The sequence below is a fragment of the Corvus hawaiiensis genome, chromosome 12 (assembly GCF_020740725.1).
Source record: "Corvus hawaiiensis isolate bCorHaw1 chromosome 12, bCorHaw1.pri.cur, whole genome shotgun sequence".
In the NCBI taxonomy this organism is placed as follows: domain Eukaryota; kingdom Metazoa; phylum Chordata; class Aves; order Passeriformes; family Corvidae; genus Corvus; species Corvus hawaiiensis.
The window spans coordinates 4,508,446-4,530,152 of NC_063224.1; the positions used below are offsets into that span (position 1 = coordinate 4,508,446).

Sequence of the window (21,707 nt, forward strand, 5' to 3'; positions counted from 1 at the left end):
AACGACAACTTTGATTTGACTTCTGTAATTACTAGATGGAGAAAGGACCACATTTCCCTTTGTACAATCTTTGATGAGATGGAGCTCCTTTCCCCCGAGTTATTTCCCTGAGTATTTTTGTTTTGAAAAAGAAATGGATTTCCAGGTTGAAAATGGAGCTGCTGTGCAGCAGTCAGAGCTGTGGGAGAGGCGTCTAATTGTCACTTACAATGACCCTCGATTCTTCTCTAAACATAGAGAGATTCTTTTTCTCTCCTAACGCTCTTCACCCTCGCTCCACTTCAAAAGCAGGCGTATTTACAGGGCTGGATTATTCTCTGAGTTGCCTCCACTACCAGTAAATCATAAAAATTTCTCCTACAATCAATGGAGTGTCTTCACATTTACCAGACAGTATAATTTGGTCCACAAGGCAGCTGATTGTTATCTATAACCTCCCCATCCAATTCAAGTGATGGGAGATGTAACCCAAAAATTTCCTTCGGATTTTTTTACTGCCAAAATAGATCACATTCTGTGGCAGCCTTTTTACAATCTCCACTTCTCTAAATAAACATCACAGAACCTATACTGCTTTTACTGCAAAATGCTTCTCCCTGCCTGTATCGAGGCTGGTTTTTAGCTGATGTGCCAACAAACAGTGGCAGCAACTCTGTGCAAGCCCAGGGTGCAGCACCAAGACACGGGGTGCAGTGGGGACCAGGGAGCACCAGGAATAATCTTCATGGTTAGATAAGGTGGAAACCCCCTGCACTCTCCCCATCCCAGTTAGACACTGCACAGTGATGTAAATTTTAGCTCCCAAAGAGTTGGGGGTACAGTGCTCCTTCCCATCAAAGGTATAGGGCAGCTGTTACGTGCGATACCCAAATCCCCAACAGGCTATAAGCAGAGTCTGCTGTGGAATTGTTGAGCTGGGACATTCTGCAGGGTGGAGGGACAGAAACAGCTCTTGCAAAGGCCATCAAGCAAAGCCGAGCACTACCACAGCTCAGTGGCTGCAGAAGTGCTGAGGAGAACGCAGTATTTAGAAGAAATCATTCGAAGTACATTCCTGGACTGTAAATGAACTGAAACTGCTCAGAAAAGCCCTGATATTGAAGGTCATGCAATTAAACACAGGGTTCTGATTTGCAATGATCAACAAAAAGTAAATGCATTATTAAAATGCATGGCAAATAGAACATAACACCAAAAATGGACAGATTCTGGCTGTACTGTGCCATTATCTTAATTAACAGCTTTCTCCTATTGATTTGTTCACTAAGATTCAAACATATTCATTCTTTGATGAACATTTGTATTCAGAAAATGGCAAATTTCTTCCCAGCCTTCTTTTGTTGGGAAGGGATGATAGCTGTTCATGAGAAAAGGAAAGGAGAAGGAGCTAAACAGCATAGCTCCCACACTCACAATGCAACTTTCTCACTGGGGCCTTGAACTTCAGAGCGGCTTCAACTCATTTACAGAGCCTGGGAATGAAGGTGCCTTCTCTATATGAAAATTAAATATTTTCATGCAGTGTTATGACTTCTCCTTGAAGCATTTGTGGCTCCATGTTTCATTGGCATTTGTGGTCATTTTAGTCCACTGAGCTTAAATGTGTAATAAGGATGCCTGGATGTGGATAATTCTTCCTCCTTTCCCACTGCAATCAGGTTTTGTCCTTCATTATACCTTTCTCTGGAGTCTATTAGAGCATAAATCTTTAGAGAGTTCTTCAAGCTTTGACCTACATCTTGCAAATACGGGAACTTTTCTCCCTAAATTGTCTTTTGAAGCACACCAGTTCATTAAAGTTTTGAACACTGAACCCTCACTCTTATTGCTTTATCACACAGTTTATGTGCCAAATGTCAAAACAGGCATCAGAAATCTGATTTATGAGGATATATAGAGAAATTGTGGTACACGCTTGTGACTGGGAGTCAGCTGGCAATTCCCTATCAGGATTTCCTCCTCAGCTCCCAGTGCCCAGCACGGCAGTCCAACAACAGCACTGCCAACACTGAATTCACAAATCACGATTCAAGACTAACAAAGTTTTGAGGCTTTTTATAATATCTTTGAATTGCTTTCCAGTTTTAATCACATTTGACCATTTTGTGATTTTTTTTTTTTGCCAGTAAGTCTGTGCTGATTGTAAAAAAATAAAAGCTTAACAAGCCAAGCAGTCTCCAAATGCCAATGTGAGATGCATTTTATACTTTTTGAAGAATCAGAAAATTACGGATGAAGCTGTAAGCCAGCAGCACTAAACAACACACCAGCATGGGTAAAGCATGTCAGGCTCCCCTACCGATTTACCATTTTATACCACGGCGGATTTATGTCCTGCTCACACGCCCGATCTCCCTCAGGCCGCACAACCGTAGTTATTTTAATCGCTGGTTTTGCATCACTGGTGCATCCCCCGGGCCCGGCGGCTCCCGCGGGCGTGGGCAGGGTGCTGTGCCCGAGGCCGCCCCCGGCCGGAGGGTGGAGCCGCGCCGCCGCCTCCCCCCGCTCCTCCCGCGGCGTGCGCGGCTTCGGCGCTACGCGAGCGCGGGGATCCGCCGCGGCCTGCGGGCCGCCATGGCCGGGGAGGTGAAAACCAAGCTGTCCAAGAACCTGCTGCGCATGAAGGTGAGGGGGGAGGAGGGGAGAGGGTGTCTGAGGCCTGCGGGGGGGGCTGAAAGCGGCGGCCCCCAGGGCCGGGCCGGCACCGGTGGCGAGCGGGGTCCCGTGCTCTGAGCCGGGGCCGGGGTGGGTGTCCCCGGCCACACGCGGCCGTCCCGGAGCCCTTGGTGTGGGGCATTCCCGTGCCCATCGCCGGCCACGCGGCGCCAGCCTGGGCTCACGGGCGGCAGTCGGTGTGCCCTGGATTTCATCGCCCACACTAAATACAGATATGTTTATCCATGGTCAGCTCCCCGGCCTTCTCGGGCTTGCTGGGCTGCTTCCCCGGCAGGACATCGCTGCTGCCGACACCGAACTGCTTAAACTCGTCGAGAGGTGTCGGAGGTTACAAACTGCAAGGTTTGGTGCAAGAGAGCAACTTCGTGATTCCAGCAAAGGCTGGCCTCAAGAGCCAGCTCCAGCGCACCTTACGGGAGTGCCTTCGTTGCACCTCGCTCCTCTGCAGCTGGGTTGCCTATTGCGAATTTAAATAAAGAGATTTCCCACCACCAGCACATTGAAATGAAAATATCGATGCTGCTTGCTTTACTTGGGGGTGGAGCTTTTAGTATTGAGAAGGAAAAAACGTTTAGGTTTTGGTGTGTCTGTTTTTACTCGTGTTTACATTACTGGCTAAGGAAATCCCAGCCTGCATGGGGAGTATTAACCACCTTTCCCAACTCATAAATGCCAGGGATCTTAGTAACATCGCCATGTGCCTGTTACTCTTGGAGTTGTGAATCTAGTGTCACCAGTCTGAAATTAGTCTCTGCTCACTGGCTAATGGATTCTGCTTCACACCTTGTACTACAATTCCTAATTCAGTAGAGTACGTTCTCCTCTGATTGATGGTCCTTTATTGCTGGAAAACAACCAGGAAAAGTTGAGTTCCCTTTCTTTCTTTTTAATGTTAATATTCAATTTTTTAAACTGAACATGATGGGGCCTTTGTGGCTTCTTGCTTGTGGTGTTTTATTTAGCTATTTTTTTCCCCTAGTATTTATATGGGGCTATATTTCACATTCTGGCTGAAAAGAGTTACCTGACTTCAGTTCAATTTTTCACATAAAGTGCACTCTGCTACAGTTGGATGATGGAATATTTACCCTAATTAACAGATGCTGCTAAATCTAAAACTTGTTCACAGAAGGAACAAAATACGTCTTGCCTCACTCTCAAAAGGGAATAGGTGTTGAGCTGAGTCAGCCAGCAATGTGTGACACAGTCAGACTCCCATAACCTGGATGGCAGCATCATTATTTTTCCTTATTTTTATATAATACACTTTTAAAATGAAATTTCTATTTCTGTTGTTTGCCAGTTTACTAACCCCCTGGAGATTTCAAAAGCAGGTTTTTAGAGTGTTTTTCTGCAGAAGGCCATGGAGAACCAGGCAGGTGGATATGCTGCCATGACATTTGCAGGTTCACAGTCCAGGCAGTAATAACCAGCTTTGAAGAGATCAGTAGGTTTTGAAAAGGTCATACACAGATCTTGCATTGAGCACTTTGTTTCTGCAGATCTTCCTGTTTACAAATGTTTTAATTAAGCCTTTAGCAGCTGCCTCTGCAGGTAGTGATGCAATGTATTACCAGAATTCAGCAGGTGGGTGAAGTGGCACCCACAGGTGACGGGTGGTTGGTGGTGTTGGAAGGACCATTTGCACTAAATACTGGGCCACATGGAAAAAAACTTTTAGATCTGGCACCATTTGATCCAGGTCCCATTGCTTGGGGAAACTCACCCAAACAACCCCTCAGTTACTGACTTACATATTCTGTGTCTACCACAGTGGGTATATTTTTAATTCATCAGTGTGTGTTTACATTCGAGATAAACCTGATCACATAATTTTTATCTAGGTTTTTCCTGTAGTAATCTTTAGGAACATAATCTTTAAAATGGAGTGTGAAATGATTATTTAATTGGGTTCTTGTAGCAGAATTTCTTGTGTCGAGATTTCTGACTGGCTAACCAATTTCCTTGAGCAATATGTTTTTCCACATGATAGATTCACTTATTTTCCTCAAGAAGATACTGTAATTTTAATTGGAAAGCTTTGACATATTTTGAATCGACTCAGAAAACAGAAGTCAATTTTTCTTTCATTAAAGATGTTGTACAGTGGATGCAAATAGAAATGGAAATGGAAAATGAGACATTAGCTCTGTTGGCTTGTACTTCTGAGTTTGGTTTCATTGGGCATTTTGTAAAGACTGAAAAGGTGTGGGTTGTATATAATACATACATTACACATCTGTATTACCTGTCTGTTGCTACAGGACTGAGTGTGAACTGTACTGCTAGACTCGCCTCTGTCTGGGAGTTAGGTTGGTATAAATGCAGACCTCTGACAGATAACATTTACTCAAACACTTTCTATAGATCCTAAGGAAGGTTCCAACTTCTAGGGGGCTGGGACTATACAGATTATTACTATAAAATTGTGAAGCATTCTGGTTTTTTCCAGCACGTTTCATTGACATTGTTGAGACTTAATTGTCACTCAGTTCAGGCACCTGACTTGAGACAAATGGAAATTAAAGTGCTGTTTCACAGGCCTCAGGTCTGGGGTTCTGTGCTCTCAGCAGTTTTTTATAGGCCACGACAGATGTCTTTTTCTACTCCCAGCTGTTGAGAGGTTACTGTTCCTACCTTCCTGTTCCCATCCTCTGACAGAGGTTATCATCAAGGAAGCAAATGACAGGAGTGCCCTTGTATGAGGAAAAAATAGCAATCTTGCCCTAAGCTTCATTATTGGTCTTGGCTGTTTTGGCAGACTGTTCCTGCAGTGAGTTAACAGGTGCTTAAATACACTCCTGGACCGGTCCTTTGGTGGGTCGGTGAGAACTGAAGAGCTGAGAACATCTTCTTTAGCACAGCAGGAGACAGAAGACTTTTCCTCATAGTCTAGTTTCAAAGTCTGACGTTTTCCACTTCCAAAGGCAGGTTGCACCTTCAGAGCTACAAACGCAATCCAGTTCATTAAATGTGAGAAACGAAGAGGATGGCTGAAAGTATAGATGGTTCAAAAAATGGTCAGCCTGGTATGACTTATCTCCAGCTCTGAGCTCCAGTGCTGTTTGTATGGGTGGACTTGGTTGCTGATGTGCAGCAATAACTTCAACACCATTACCTTCTCTCTGGCCTTTGCTGAAACATTAGAAAAACCTTAGCAAAGTTAGGGAATTGTGAGAGCTCCAATCCATCAAAATTAGCCAGAAGAGGTCTGTTTCTCTATATGTAAGTACAGATGTGACTGACTGTTGACTTTGAGTAGATAGCTGTGATCAGCAGCTGTTTCAGTTTTCCATTGTCTGTTTGCCCAAACTTTGACCAAGCTCAGAGAAAAGAATCACAAAAAGTATGTACTTTTTGTCAACTGCTGAACATTATGTAATGCATAATTGCCGTCATGTAATTATTGCATGTTCAGAAGATACTCATGATGCAGAAACTGAAGCTGTGTGTTTGTGTCTTTCTTTGTAGTTCATGCAAAGGGGTTTGGATTCACAAACTAAAAAACAGCTAGAAGAAGAAGAAAAGAAGATAATTAGTGAAGAACACTGGTATCTTGATGTACCAGATCTAAAGGAAAAAGAGTAAGCTTGTAATTTTTTGTACTTCTTATCATCACTGGATTGTTTTGAAATGGAAATAGCATATTCATATTTTTTCCTATAAGTATTATAAATAACCAGTTAACAGAAGCAAAAATAGTGACAGATTGGCATTACAACTTTTTTTATTACTTATTTTTAGGGCTGTTCTTGAGGTTGCCTAGTGTAGTTTGACCTACTTTCAGTTCTTGTGTGTATTGTTTTCTTCCACTCACACATTCTTCTAGATGCACGTAATTCGTTTCTTTCAGTCAGGGTCCAATTCATTCATTGATGCTTTTTCCCTTCATTTGAAAAAAAGTTTGAAACCTTCTGTTAGTAAATTCAGCTCCAGTCACATGCTTAAGTTGATTCAGGACAGTTCTGTCCTCTTGTGTCCAGCTCACTGCAAAACCTGGTTTTGAAATAGGAGAGATAATGGCAAAAATAAAGGAAGGCTTAGCTAATAAGGAAAAAAGTGTCCTGCTCTTTAGAAAGTTGCTTTAAATAGCAGGAGAACTGCTTTTGAAATTGCTTGGGTTTCATCCTTTCAAAAGTGGAAAAAAGTTCCACTGAGAGGGAACATACATAGTTTTGAAAAAGCTGGGACCCAAGGAATTAACTGTAGTTGAATAAAGCCATTGATAAACTCTTTTCCATTACTCTTGATGGATATGACAAAAAGGTATTTGAGTTTCAGTTGTAGGAAGGAATGTTCAAACTGGACATTGGGAGAATTTTTGTAACAAAAAGGCAATTGAATCTCTGGAGTGGATTGTCTGAGGAGACACTGGATTCTTCATCATGGGAAGTCTTTTGAGGACAGGTTAGCTGGACCTCTGCTATTCATGGCACATGTGTGCCTTGAGGCAGGACAATGAGCTTAATCTCTTAAATTCTGTGATCATGAGAGTTTGTTTTACATGGGAGATGAAGAGGATGAGGGAACAGATACATGTGTGTGAGGAAAAGGATGGAACAATCCACGGAAGTACTTTTATCTGACACGTGTATTATGAATGCCTCAGAGTCATGTTTCTTTTCTCACTCCATGCTCATTAAAAGAGGACAAAAAAGGAGGGAGAAGGAGAAGTCTGTCTCTGCTGAACAAAGAATGACACAGTGTTTTATATCCTGACAGACTCAACTAATGCCAGGGCTAACAGCACAATGAAAAATTAATTAGAAGCTTTTGCTGGTATAGTAGTGCCACCTGGGGAGTGATATTATGTGGTATTTTTATTCTGGCAAAAGTACTCATGTAGGTGGAATCATATCAGCAAAGAGTGCTTTTTGTTAGGAGAGTTAATTTTGCTTGTGGAACTAGCTCAGCTTTACTGGCAAAAAGTATTCCTTTGCACTCTAAGCTCCTTGTACTGAAAGATTTATCAGAGCAATTAAGCAGAAAGTAGTTGATGGTTTAAAGTACAGTGTGGCTTTGTTTATTTGTGTGGGGGGAAGGTAGCAAATCCTTTTTGCATTTATTTAATTTGATTATTTTAAAGTGCAGTGTTTGACAAAATGCTGGGTTTGGGATTTCATGCAGGAGCTGTATAATAGAAGAGAGAAGCTTTCTGCGATGTGAGGATCTCGTTTATGGCAGAATGTCCTTCAAAGGATTCAATCCAGAAATTGAGGTACCATTTCAATGTCCTGGTTTGAGGTGCTCTCACATTAGGATTGAAGCCCTTGGGGATGGGGATTTGAGTGTTCACACTGCATCCTTACTGGCCTTTGCAGCACCTTCCATAAATCCTCCTATGTACGGGAACTCCATCATTCAACCCAAAATGCTGATCAGTGCAGCAACTGGTAAATAGAATCTTTTTACTTGCCTGTATTGATGGTCAGTAATTGCATGACTCCTGCAGATTTTCTCTCCCTGAAGTGAGGAAGCCATCCCACATGCTGCTCACCAAGACAAAAGCTCACTTTTCCTCCCGACATTTAATGCAGAGTCCAATCTACAAACATTAAACCCTATTTATTCAACACTTACTTGTGTAGGTAAGGGCTTAGAGTTCCAAAGTAAAAATGCTGGGCAAGAGAGTCTTTAATTTCTTTCTGGCATAATTCATGTTGATGGAAGTACACAGGGACAGTAATAAAACCGTTACCACTGAACTGAAGCAGGAGGATGACGGTGTAAAGACTAAGAGCTTTGCAGAAGGCATGCAAGGTGATTTACTAGGGGATTCTTTAGATATTTTGAACTTGCTGTCCCTGTGACTCAGCATATGATTGCTTCATGCTTTTACTGTAAATCCTTGAAGATACTCTTCCTTCTTAACAAAACCATTTCAAGGTCTATGTGCTAGCATCACAGTGAAAAATTAATTATGATCTAACTCTCTGGTCTCCTGGAGATGTTTGGAGTGCCCTTTAGGATGTTTGAGTAGTACAATACACTGAAAACACTATTCTCTCTGTTGCCTCTTTTCCCAAAGGCAAACTCTAAACTCAGCTTAGCAACAGACTGTTGCCTTTTCTTCATGAGTTTTCATAACAATAGCGTAACCAGGAACAGCAAATAACTATTAAATTTAATTCTTACCTTTTATTCTCTTCTAGTGAATTTCAGCACAGTTGCCATTGTGTCATGGTTACATGTTTGAGCTATTTCTTACTTCATTTTCAGAAGTTAATGGTCCAAATGAACTCTAAGTGCAAGGAAGAAGAAATTGAAGAGGATGATAAAATGGAGGCTGATGTGTCAGATGAAGAAATGGCCAGAAGGTAAGTTACATTTTATGACATAATCAGTACTGGCTACGAATATGGTATGTTACTGTATTATGTGTGTGGGGAAATAAAACCCAAAAAGGAAACAAACAAAATAAAACAACAAAAGCCCACAGCAGATATGGTACTGTCTCAGATTGATTTTCCAGGAATGCTGGTGTATATTCACTGGAATCGCCATTACTTTTGAGGGTAAAATAACTTGTAGGGGTTTTCTGCCCTTTGATATCCAGGTATTCCATGCTAATTCCCTCCTTGTTACCAGTTGCTGACACACTGAAACTATCAGAGTGAATAATAATGTAATAACTCATGTAGTACTTGTGCTTCTCCAAGCTTTTAATGACCACCACTTAAACTTCTAATTAGGTTTAGGATATGTGCCACGATTTTTCCTCTGATTTTAGTAAAATAAATTTTTTTATTCTCTCTACAGATATGAAACATTAGTAGGAACAATAGGGAAGAAATTTTTGAGAAAAAGGGACCAACGTGTACTCAAGGATGATGATGAAGAGGATGAAGTTGAAGAGGGGAATAGTAACACAAGACCTAGTAAAAGAGCTAAAAAAATGTTCTTAAAACCTCAGGATTAATGTCAACTGCACAAGTGGAGCTTGTTACCTAATGCCTACCAAACAGAGTCCCAAGAACTGGAGATTGTTTGGAGTTTATGCTATTTAATGCCAAGGGTGGATTTGTGAATCTGTTCTATTCTCATTGAAATTTCTACCATCCGCAGGACAGACATTTTTCAAAGTGGGTGTGTATACAATGGATGTTGTACATCCTTTCCTCTCTGTGCAGCTTTTCATGAGTGGGGCATTCATCCCATCAGTCTCTTTAAATGTTGTGCATAGTTAAATTGATGTTGCATGCAATCAAAAGCAACGCTATTTACACTTTAGGATAACATCTGAAAGAAGTATTTGGAGCAAAGATGAGCTGTGTCCAATTCAGTAAGGCAGTTCAGCTTTCACCGCTTGCTTTTATTACGAAAATGAAACCTGCGCTCTCTTCAAATTGAAAAAAGTCAGCAGAAACATGCTTGGTTTGTGGGCTTTTTTACTGTGCTAAAAATAAGATGGGAGAAGAACAGAGAGATAAAATCCACTTTATGGAATTTTATTTTTTATGAAGTTTATTTAAAAATAGAGGATTTTGTAGTGAAACTTTTTTTTATACAGCAAGCCAAATATTGGGTGACGTTTACAGTTTGACATCTGAGCAGATTGTGAGTCTTAGTTTCTGCCTTCTGAAAGAAGTTTGCTAATTTTGCCTCTTTTTCAGCAAAAAAACCCAATCTTATAATTATGTAAGTCTGTCATAAAAGCATAATAACAGTTTCAGAAACATAATTGAAAGCTGAATAAAAACTGTGGGCTTTTGTCATTAATGATTGTGGATTAGCTTATTTAATGTAAAAAAATTATGCTTAACACAGGCTGATACAAGGAGTGATCCTGTTTTGTGCTGGCCACAGATGTCCCCCGACATTAGCTGAGTGCACTGATTTATTTAGCATGTGATGAAGCAATCTGAAGTTGTGCTAGGATGGAAACACCATTCTGTTTAGTCTGTTGGTGCTCCTGGGTCTGTTAAAAAATGTCAGTTTGGTCTTGTCTAAAATCATAGCAGTTCTCTGTGTACAGCCTTTCAACAAGAACTATTGCTATGCCTGCATTTCCTCAGGATGTCCAAGTTACTCATCCTCAATGCTGGCTCTCTGGAGAAAGAGGAATTTGTTAATTGAAGCAAGGAGTGGCCATTCTGCCATTCTGCCACGAGGCTTTTTTTCGGTCTTTTTTTAACAGCTCAGTGAAGCAAGACGTGAAACTCAATTATTTAAAGAAGGACACACTGTGTCTGCTGTATTTTGCATGTGATATATGAACTATAATCCAACTATAATCCATATATCAGGAGCACCTAATTAGATATTCAAGATGAATCACACATGGAAAGAGAAATATACTTTTAACCTAGTAAGGGTACTTTGTGCAGGTGGAAAGGCTGTGATTCATGATCTGAGATAGTTTTTCAGAGCTAATTAAATGCTACTGGTTCAGTTACTTAAAACCTGATCATATATTACTGCTAGCTGAAAAGAAGTTAATGATGGCAAGACATTTTTCTTCCCATGGAAGATGTGACCTGAGCTAAGAAATGATTTATTGTTGGTCGTCACAAGAAAAACTTGGAATATATCCCATTATTCTTGCTTATTAGTAGGAAAATGATTCCTCTCTCTCTGAACACATTTCTTGAAGGGAGAGTGAATTTCTGCATAGCTGTGCTGAATAGTTGAGGGGTAAAGTGTGTTCTGGTGAACCACCAGCAACCAGGAGGTGTCACTGCAAGTGCGTGTCCTGAGAGACCGTGGATTGGGGAAGTTTCCAGTGCTGCCATGTAAACAAGCTTTGGGGTTATTTTGATAACAACAGTGGCTCAAATGAATTCCATGTGGAGTCTTCCTTTGTCAGGGTTCTGCAGAGAACTCTCCTGTGTTGCAGGGTTCTGCTCAGTCCAATGGGGGGTAATTCTCATCAGTTAAAGGGCGTTCTACCTCCTTAATTTCATGTCACTTCTGGAGGGATAGCTGGACGTGTGAGTGGCGTGGTGCATGGATAAGCACAGGAGAAGCTGAAGAGCTTCCTAGAAAATCCATGATTCTGGAACTGGGACAGAGGAAGGGTAATTCTGTTTCCTAAGCATGCCCAACACCAACTGTGAAGAAAAGGTAGACGTCAGTTTATTGTCTTTAAATCTGGGGGCTTTGCTGTTCACATTCAGCTGGCTCGGTGCTACAGTAAGACCAGCTACTTATTTTTAGCACAATCTTTTATTCATGGCGAGTTTGCAAAATGTGCCCTTAAAAGCACCATCCATAGTGTGTTACTGTGAGCAAGACAAAAGCAAAGCCCAGCCCTGTGTGACTTTTTAAATGTACTTTAAGTACAGAGTTACAAGCAGACATGGTGGGACCTTCTGAAATACCTGTCTGCATTTCCAATGGTATAAATACATGTATATATGTATGGATTTAAGTCTGACTCGAGCTTCCTACCTGAGGTAGAAACATTCTGCTGTATAAAATCTGTGCTTGAACTTCTCTTGACAGAGATGTAAGTGTAGCAGTGAAATATTCATAATGCAAGCCTGCATTAATTCAGGCTTTCTTGGCTCTGACACAGACTCCAGTGCATTTTATGTGCAAGTTCCTAAGCTGTAGGACTTTCCCACATGGTGATGTTTCTAAATGAAAAGTATTTCTTTGAAGACAGAAGCAAGTTGGGTAAGTAGTGTTTTTATTACAGAAAATGGTTACCTGCAAAATGGAACTGGTAGAGTGTTACCAGGCACCAGAAGTGTTTGTGCCTGTGACCCTGAGGTGCCCAAAGGGTGGTTGTAGGTGCTGCTCACTGACAGCTTGCGTGTGTCTGTCCCTTGTCATGTGAAGTTTGGTCCCTCCCTTTGGCAGGCTGGTGGTGCATATTTTGTAATAACTGCTGGGGTTGAAAACATGGAAGTACTGAACAACTTCATCTTTCTTGCTGATGTTTCTCTTTTGTTTCTATTCTGCTTAGTATTGGATCTTAAAAGGTCCTGGACCAGAGTCCAACTGAAGTGAGCCATCCAGTGTGAATTTAGTAATGCTTGAGCTGATTAAACTTTGGTTCTTGGGGAGGGGCAGGATGTTCAGTGGTGCCATGGAGTTTGAACCGTGTTTCTTGTGCTCTGTGTCTTGTTCTCTAACGAGACTCTCCATTATGCAATGCTACAACCACAGGTGGCTGTCGCTGCCATTGGGCATTGCCTGTGTGTGCAACGGGGAGCTGGGCTGGGATTCTGGGACTTAATCCAGCATTCAGACTTTAAAAGAAATTGTCTTGTCTTTCTCTTAATTGGAATACCATACTTTTAAGTTGTATTTGGAATTAGATGAGGCTGGGGGCAGAGGGGGGTGGTTTCTAAGCATTTGTTTTGCTTCATTTGAACAACAGTCCAGAACTAAAACTGCAAAATCGCTTAGGCTCTCATTAAACCTTTCTCAGAGAGTGCTAATAAACCATGGTGGTAGGGAAGGATGTCAGATATCCCACAGTTCCCTTCCACATGTGAATTCAAGTTTCTGTGAGAGCTGGTGCTTTTTAAGGGCTTGGTTGTTTGTTTTCTTTTCAGGCTGGGAGAACATCACCTTCTACAATACTGCCTTGCTAATGGAACCTCAGCATGAGGCCTCAGGGTTTGTTTGGTTTTGTTCGGTTTTACACCATTCTCATCTCAAACCTAAGAGGTATTTTGGGCCTGGCATTCACACCTCAATAACCTGCTTTCATCAGCTTTTGGGGAGCTTTAGTTAAACTGTGAAACTGTTCCTTAGCTGTACATGTTGACGTTTCTTTGTGTGGTTTCATGTTGCACAGTGAGGACCTGCTTATAATTGTCACAGCAAGATGAAAAATCCCTCTTAGAGAATGGTTATTAACAGATAGGAGTCAGGGGGATGGTTGGAGCCTCAGTCACCAGCAACTCTGTAGATCTTTGGTAAGAACCAAACAATAGAAGGGGTTGCTGGGTGAGTCCTATCACTGCAGGCCCAGTTAAATGCTGATAGGAGGCCATGACTGCCGGAGAAACCCTTACATATAAAAATCCAAGCAATTATCTGGGAGCAACAGCAGGAACACCTCTAGGGAAGTTGGGAGGCAAGACAAGGAAACAACTGTGATTGATGGCACAGAGAAAAGTGGTTTGGTGAACTGCGTGAATGCACATGGGAATCCCATCAGATAGAATGGAGGTGGTGAGTGTCGTGAAGCTTGTAATGTTCCCTGAGGTCTTGGGGAACACCTTGTCATGATCAATCATTTACAAAGGGGTAAAAACCCTTAATGGAACATTTAATGTGAGGGAATAACCTGAACACAAATTACTGAACAAATTCGGTAATTCCATTATTAATAGTAAAGCTGTGTTCTGGCCTCAGTAAGATCTTTCAGTGTCCCCTCTCACCTCTTGCTTGGTTCTCAGTTCCTCATCCCTGTGCAAGTATCTGTGCACCCAGGCCATGAGCTGCCACCACGGCCAGTCACACAAGGAGCTGGCACACACCACAACCAGCCCAGAGCTGCTGGCTGCCAAGCCCAGTAGAGATGACTCCTGGGCCTCCCCTTCAGTGATCATCTTCCTCAGCCTACAACCTCTTCACCCAGGTACCTGTAGGAACTCACCATCTCCAACACCAGTGCTGCATTTGTTCAATATTAGCCTGTTTAGTTCAAGAAGTGACAGGTAACAGATTCCAAGGAACAGGTAACAAGTGACTGGACAACAGGAAATCCCTCCAGTTATGCCAGGGATGGTTTTGATTAGATACTAGGAAAATTTTTTTCACAGGGTTGTAAAGGACTGGAAGACGGCCAAGGGTAGTGGTGGAGTCGCCATCCTGGAAGTGGCACTTGGGGACAGAGTTTAATGGTGAACATGGTGGTGGTGCTGGGTTCATTGTTGAAAACCATGATCTTAAAGGGCCTTCCAACCTCAGTGATCCTGTGATCCTAAGAAGTTTGAGGTGGGAAGGGTTGGCCAGCAGATCAGTGGTATGACTGACCAGCCGTCACTTTGGGGATGGTGTGTGCAGGAGTCAGTGCAGCTGGGGGCAGCTGTACCTAAAACACCTTGTAATGCCTTTATTTTCCTTTTATTTATTTTTAGGTATACACTTACAGCATTTGTGAGATTAATGATCGGATGATGTCTTTGAGCAAAAATACACTATTCAGTGGGAGGAATCAACATTTGACCAATACTCAGGCTAATTACAGATTGGGGAGAGAGAGTGGTTTTTGGTGTTTCTGCTATTTTTTGATGCATTTAGAGATGCATTTAAGAATGCTTCCCCTGTCTTAGTGGTTTTGTTGGTTGGGCTTTTTGCAGAGAAGTATGGTAGGAAGAACAACATTTTCTGGAAAATGGGGAAAAGTGATTGTGAAATAAAAGAAAAGGTTTCCTTTCGATTTCGCTGGCTCCTTGGGTTGTTTTTTCACTTTGATACGGATGAACAAACACTAATGGCATTAAAGTTCCTGGGCTATGGTATCCATTCAGGACAGTCATGTGGACTCTCATGTTTGCAGGACAGAATTAAGGGTATAGCGGGCTTAGCTTCATATACAAATATAATGCAATGCTAAAAATACAGAATTTCCACCCCTTTTGGGACAAAAGTAAGTCTAAGCCAGCTGTGGCATTTAAGCACCAGTCACATTTTATAGTATGATTGCATCTCAGAAACAAAGCTTAGTAGTTTGCTCCTTAGAGCCCATCAGCCACAATAACACTGCAATATATAGAATTTTCATCACCAGAAGAATAGGTACATACCAAAAATTACTTGGGGCAGTTTACTGCAGTAATGGCCAGAGGGATGCACATGATGATAATTTTCATTTCATACTATGGCTTGTCTAAGGATGATGGTGAAAGAATTATGCCTCCTAATGCTCCTTTCCAAGATGACTATGTTTTACTCATATTAAAGGTAGAGGGATGAGATGAGCTGTGAGTGGTTGGATCTTGTGAAAAATGAAGTTTTAAGTGTGTACTTCATTGTCTAAATGCTCACAGATGACTTGTCTCCCTATAATAACCTTAGAAAATGTGTTGGCAGCCTATCACAATTAATAATCCATACTCATGTGCTACAGGCAGTCCAAAATTCCCCAGACATATTTCTTACCCAAGCTTATAACCAGATTCAAATCAAATCCTACATTTGTGCCAAAAATTGAACGGCAGTCATCTCGCAGCAAATAATTTTACCCAACTGACTCAAGAGTCTTAAATTCCTGATTTTTCCCAAAGTGAAATTCACTTTAATCTCATGTTAATATATGTATCCTTCAGTCACCTGCAAAAGAATCCCATAACCTTGCAGTGAGGATTGCACAGACAGTGGAAGGTGCTGTACACACGTAGCATTACTATAGGTTTTCCTGGTCATCTAGATTGTATAAGATCCTTTAACATTAATGGGGACAAGTTTTCTCTCTAGGGTGATGTTGAATTTCTCTTTGAGGGTTTTTTCCACCTCTTCATCTTCAAGAGTTACAAATTCTACCAGATCCATGTTTTCCTTGTAGTTGTACGTGGTCTCAGTGAGTGTCCACCCAATTAGCGCTCGGAATCCATCGGTGGTCTGGAGGGTGCAGATGGACTTCTTTGTGAAGAGGGAATCTGGAGAGGCCTGGAGGTATGTGCACTGGAAACGGAAATCTTCCACTGTCCGTGGCTCAAGGCTGAACATATAAACTTTCCGGCACTCTTTCTTCTCCAGCAGGTCAGAGTTGGAGAAGCTCTGGTTGGGGATGTATTGTTTCCGTCTCATTTTCTCCAGGTACCAGACACCGTTTATTTCTGTGAAGCGGAAGACGCCGGGAGCCTGGGGCTGGTCTTTCCCTGACACAAGCTCCATCGGCTGCCACATCTGGTAGGACACCCCGAAGCCTCCATCAACGATGTAGGCTGTGCCATCAATGACAACCTTTACCACGAGGTGGGTCATGAGGGTGGCGTAGGCATTCTGGTGGGGGTTGAACACGTACGCCCCCAGGAAGCTGGTGTCATAGCCCAGGCCCTTCAGCACCCAGCCCAGCAGCTGGTTGTTCTCCATGCACCAGCCACCCCGCTTCTTCCGCACGATCTTGTTGTAAACATGCTCCAACTCCAAAGTAATTTTCTCCCCACAGTGGATGCTGAGGTTTTCAAAGGGAACAGCACGGATGTGGTGCTGGAATATATCGGTTAAGGTTTCCAAATCTTGTTTTTCAGTGGAGCCTTTATAGCCAGTTCTTGCAAAATACTCTTCAAGGTTCATCTCACCTGTAAAGGAAGGAATTGTGTTTTGGTTACTTTACATCAGTGATTTATGATGCTGTGGAAAGCTGCCCTGGCTCTGCCAGCAAAGATTCTTGAATCTACTGAACCTCATCAGAGCAGCTTTTAAAGGAAACTATCAAACTATTTAAAGTATTTAAAGTATTTAAATCAAACTATTTAAAGTATTCCTATCAAATGGCTCCCTGAGCAAAGACTAGTGCACGTGAAGGTTTGCTTTTGTCTTAGAGTCATCATTCTGGCAAACAGCTGATGCCATTTCAGTTTCATACGAGGCAGCTGTGAGATGGGGATTTGCTGTACTTGCATTGTAACAGCGGGGTGAAGAAGAAATATAAGATCACGCTGGGGAGTGTGTACAAGGGTTCCTGGAAAATGGTCTAAAACCACTGTTCAGTGACAGGATTGTCACTGGGGGAAGCAGTGTCATCTGCCAGTGGGAGGGAGGATAGTCTGAGCCAGGATTCACGTGTTCTTTTCATGAGTCTGCCACTGATGGACATGACAGTAAATGAATTGCTCGTTCAGCACACATTGCTCTTCCACCGCTTACAAAAAGTTAACATGATACTCCTGCATGTTTTGTGAAATGTCAAGTTTTATTCAGATAATTATAACTGAAAAGACTGACATTTAGAAGAGTCACAGACCACTGAGTCTTGTGTCTGCTCTGAGTGTTGTGGAAACTCCTTTTGGTGTTGGAATAATGGATCTGAATGGAGGTGAGTGGCCTAAAAGACAAAGAGCACATCTCCATTCCCTCCTGTGCCCTGTGTCTCACAGGGTACCCTGAAAATGGACAGGGGCTGCTTTACATCTCTCTAGTCCCAACCTTTCTCAAAACTCACCAATCCTAAAACTCAGCAGTGAACTGCTGAATGTTTACTGCAAACTGGGATTTCTCAGGATGATTCTCAGTGGCAGATTCATGCTGTGCGTATTCACGGTGTAGAGGCAGCTGTTCCAAGAGAATGGAGAGCAGCAGCAAAAACTACACATTACCTCCTACAGAGAGGAATTAACTTTCAGTGATATCTAAGCATTGTTGGAGGATATTCTCAATGTAATATTTGGTAAGTGTAACATAAAAGTTACACTTTTATGCCAAAATATGGCATTTTTTCTTTTGATTTGCAGAATCCGAGTATATCTGATCCTATCACTCTGACTGTGAATGCTAAATAGATCACACAAGCATAAAACTGGTTCTCGAGTTTATATTACTTGTAATTTTTTTCTGCAGCTCCATAATACACTTGATCAGCATTAGATCTGGACTGCAGGAGATGAAAGCTACCGTTGTTTTGAATTGTGAGCAGACCAGATCAAAAGGCAGGTACTGAAAAGGCAGCCCCACAAATGTGGCCATGATTTATGCAGAGAAAAACATCAGCAGAAGAACTTTACAGGTGCAAATGAAGGTGTTCATACAAAAATATTCCTCACCAGGACTATACACAGTATCAGCAATCCTACTGTTAAAAATATGTTATTTGTTTTCCTTTATCCTAATACATCAGCACATGGACTTTCTGGGTTGTACAACCCAGTTTGTAATTTTTTTTAAGTTGTTTTTAAAGAGCTCTAATTTATTCCCTTAAAGCAGAATCTGTTGATTATTAGATTGAGCTTCTGCTTCCTTTGCACTTGAAATACTTTTAAATAAATTTATCTAAAAGCATGACTTCCAACAAGAAGTTGCAGTTCTAAATTTATATCTACTATTGTATCTAAACAAAAGAATCTATCTCATAGTGAAGCTTCTCCTGAAGAGTGAAAGGTAGAAGAATTGAAATTGCATAGAACTGTTTTGCCCTCTTTAAGAGCCCCTGTATAGCAGGTGATATTTTAGCTCTATATCAACACATTTTAAAAACATTTTTCCTAGAGAATGTTGCGAATGTTATTGTCCATGACCTTTACCATCATAAAGAAACCAGGTGTTTTGCATCTTTGTTTGGAGGGGTTTTTTAAGAAAACAAACTTACCTCTTAAAAGATCCCTTTTTATTTATTGAGGTATTCCGTTTCTGGATGGTTTATTACAGGGGCAGCAGTCAGTGATGCCAGGAGTGGATACAGATTGTGAGGGTTGTCTTTCTAAGCTCTGCTGGCACTTGCTCCTGAATCTTAAATACCAAAAAAGGGCAAAGTCCACCCAAAATGAATTCACATTTTTGGACTTCACTGATCCGTGAGCAAATTAAACTTTGTTTCTTCTCTATTAGTAGATGTTTATGTCTTCCTCTGGTTAAGACCAGAATGAACTTGTTTTCCGTGTACAATAATTACAGTGGGCTGTTGCAAAGGGCGTTGTAACGTTTTAAAATTAATTGTTATTTTGCAAACCAGCACTTCACGGTGGAAGACGTTCATCTGTGCCCTCGTGGGTACAATGAGGTGCCAGGGTGTTGCAGGATGTGTGTCCTTGTGCTCCATGGATGAACAAATGACCCTTTTTTGCCCACAGAGGATCTTTCTCAATCTGTTCAGCTCCTCAGCTGCAGCAGGAACTTATTGTGGTGCTGCCACACCTAATGAATGCCATGGCAAATATTTATTTACATTTCTGCTCTAAACTTGGCCTCCTGCATCCTCAAAGCGCTGCAGTGCTGTTTATTTCATTCTCTCCCAGTCAAGCCTGTCTCCCCTTCATTCAATGGAGGTGGAATGTCAGAGGAGGTCTCTTTGGGGAAGGCAAAGAGCACATTACACTGCACCTGGGGAAGCACCTGAGTTTTAGGCACATCAGGTGCCCCATAGGTCTATGTGGTTGACTAAAACAAGCATCAAACTCTTTTCCTTGGCTGAAGACAGATGATTTTCTGTCGCTCTCGTTCATGGCACATCCTGTACAGTACCACAGGTATCACAAGGTAAAAGGCTTCTGTGTTACGGATATCTGTTACAGTGCAGATACTGCAACACGCGTATCAAACAACGAGGCCCGTGGAAAAGAAATATATATGGACTGATTCTTGGTAGATGTTTCAGAGATGTTTATTTCTCCAGCCACATGGCCGGGGCTCTGCCAAGGAACTGAGGCAATCACGGGACCCGAGGGTCCCTGCCTGCACAGGGGAACACAAACCAACCAATGGGGAATGAGGCTGACCAGGGGCAGGGAAACCCCATGTCTCCCCCCCAGGACCCCACAGCAGGGGCGGGGGGGAGGGCCCCAACATTTCACCTGTTTATTTTTAACAAAAAGAGATTTAGAACTTAACATTGAAAACAACTGGATAAACATAACAAGAACAGTTTTAAAACAAAACAAGCCACCCTCCTGAGTCTTTAAATGTCCAAACAGATTCTCTGGAACATCTTAAGGTTGACAGAAGGGAGACAGGACTCTCCGGGCATGCTTTGTGGGGAAACTGAGGCAGGAGAGGGTTTAATTTCTTCCCTCCCCCTTTTCATCCCCCCCTCGGCATCGGAGAGGAATTGTAGGGAAAGGGAATTGTATAGGGAAGCCATGGGGTGAAAAACGGATTAGGAATAAACTGGGGATAGGGTAAACTTAGGAAAGGGTTCATATTGGGTATAGGGGTAAAAGGGGAAAGTAGGTTGTGGGTAGGGAAGTTGCTGGGATGGATATTGTTTATAATTTTGTGCATAACGGCTGCCTTTGACTGGAATACCTCCAGGCCCAGTAACATTCGCTGCTTGAAAACCCTTCTTTCCTTGCACAATATCAAATTGTACAACTTCCCCATCTCTTACACTTTGCAGGTAATTTTTAGGGTTATTCCTTTTAATGGCAGTTCTATGGATGAATAAATTCCCCTGTATCATCTCATGTTATAAATCCATAGTTGTTTTTTACATTGTACCATTTCACAGTTCCTGTGATTTTCGTTGCTACAACTTCTCCTATCACGTGCTTGCGTGTTTGTTGTGGCTGCTTGTCCCGCGTGGCCGCCACCTCACCAACTCCGATGGCCGGGCCCCCGCGTTGCGGCTGCTCCGCACCCTCCGAGCGGCGCTGCTCCGGCGCGTGTCCGGGCTCTGCGCGGCCCCGCGCTGCCATCGCCGCCGGCCCCGCACCCTGTGAGTGGTTCCGCTCCGCAAACTCCACGCTGCTTTGAGTGCGGCCCCGTTCTGGCTCGGTGCTGCGCTGCGCGGCTTCTCGTGTCGCTGTGGAAACCACTGCTTCTCCCTCCACAGGGCTCTCTGACCCGTATGCTCAGAGCGGGCTTCCACGCCGGTGCCCGGTTCCTGGCTGCTCGTGGCCCACGGCACCCACAGCGCCTGTGGCGTCGCTCCCTCACTCGTGGTCAAGCGGCCGGGGACCCCGAGACAGGGATGGGGTCTGCGATAAGGCGCGCGCTCCCGAGGGGGCCGGGCGGTTCCATCACAGTCACCTCTGCCAGCATGGCTGCAGTCACGCGCTCCTGGGATGGCTGCCGCGCAGTCTCAGCCATGGGATTATGGCCATCCTCTGCTCTAGGGGTAATGGGACCATACAAATGCTCCTCAAGAGCTTCGCTGATTACAAGAAATGCACGGAGAGGTTCTATCACTAGTGCATGTTTTGTTTGACCCCTTATCTCATCCCAGATTTTGTGTCAAAAACACCCGTGATTAATTCCAGTAATTCCAGGAGGATTAATATCAAAAAGTAAGTCTCGAGAAATATAAAAGCAATTTTTGAAAAGTCAGTTAAAAAATGTTCTAAATCTCCTGAAACAAATACTTTCTTGTTTTGTTGTTCAAGGATTCCTTTAACTTCTAGATATATTTCTTTCTGCGACTCAGAGAGCCACATTTCCCATGATTCTTCCATAGTCCAGAGAGAATATCCAAACCA

At 42.6% G+C, this 21,707-nt stretch overlaps 2 protein-coding genes across 2 annotated transcripts; one reads left to right on the top strand and one right to left on the bottom strand.

Annotated features, from left to right (window-relative positions):
• The first annotated feature begins 2,486 nt into the window (after positions 1-2,486).
• On the top strand, positions 2,487-10,395 carry MPHOSPH6 (M-phase phosphoprotein 6). Its single transcript, XM_048316783.1, has 5 exons — positions 2,487-2,625; positions 6,148-6,260; positions 7,804-7,894; positions 8,896-8,993; positions 9,436-10,395. The coding sequence occupies exons 1-5, from the start codon at positions 2,575-2,577 to the stop codon at positions 9,593-9,595; spliced, it is 513 nt and encodes a 170-aa protein (XP_048172740.1). The 5' UTR covers positions 2,487-2,574; the 3' UTR covers positions 9,596-10,395.
• Positions 10,396-13,402: 3,007 nt separating this feature from the next.
• LOC125332135 (arylamine N-acetyltransferase, pineal gland isozyme NAT-10) lies at positions 13,403-19,871 on the bottom strand. The gene is made up of 2 exons (XM_048316782.1): positions 18,887-19,871; positions 13,403-16,883 (listed from the first exon to the last, which is right to left on the bottom strand). Exon 2 carries the CDS (start codon positions 16,876-16,878, stop codon positions 16,006-16,008), a length of 873 nt encoding a protein of 290 aa, XP_048172739.1. The 5' UTR covers positions 16,879-16,883; positions 18,887-19,871; the 3' UTR covers positions 13,403-16,005.
• Positions 19,872-21,707: the final 1,836 nt, after the last annotated feature.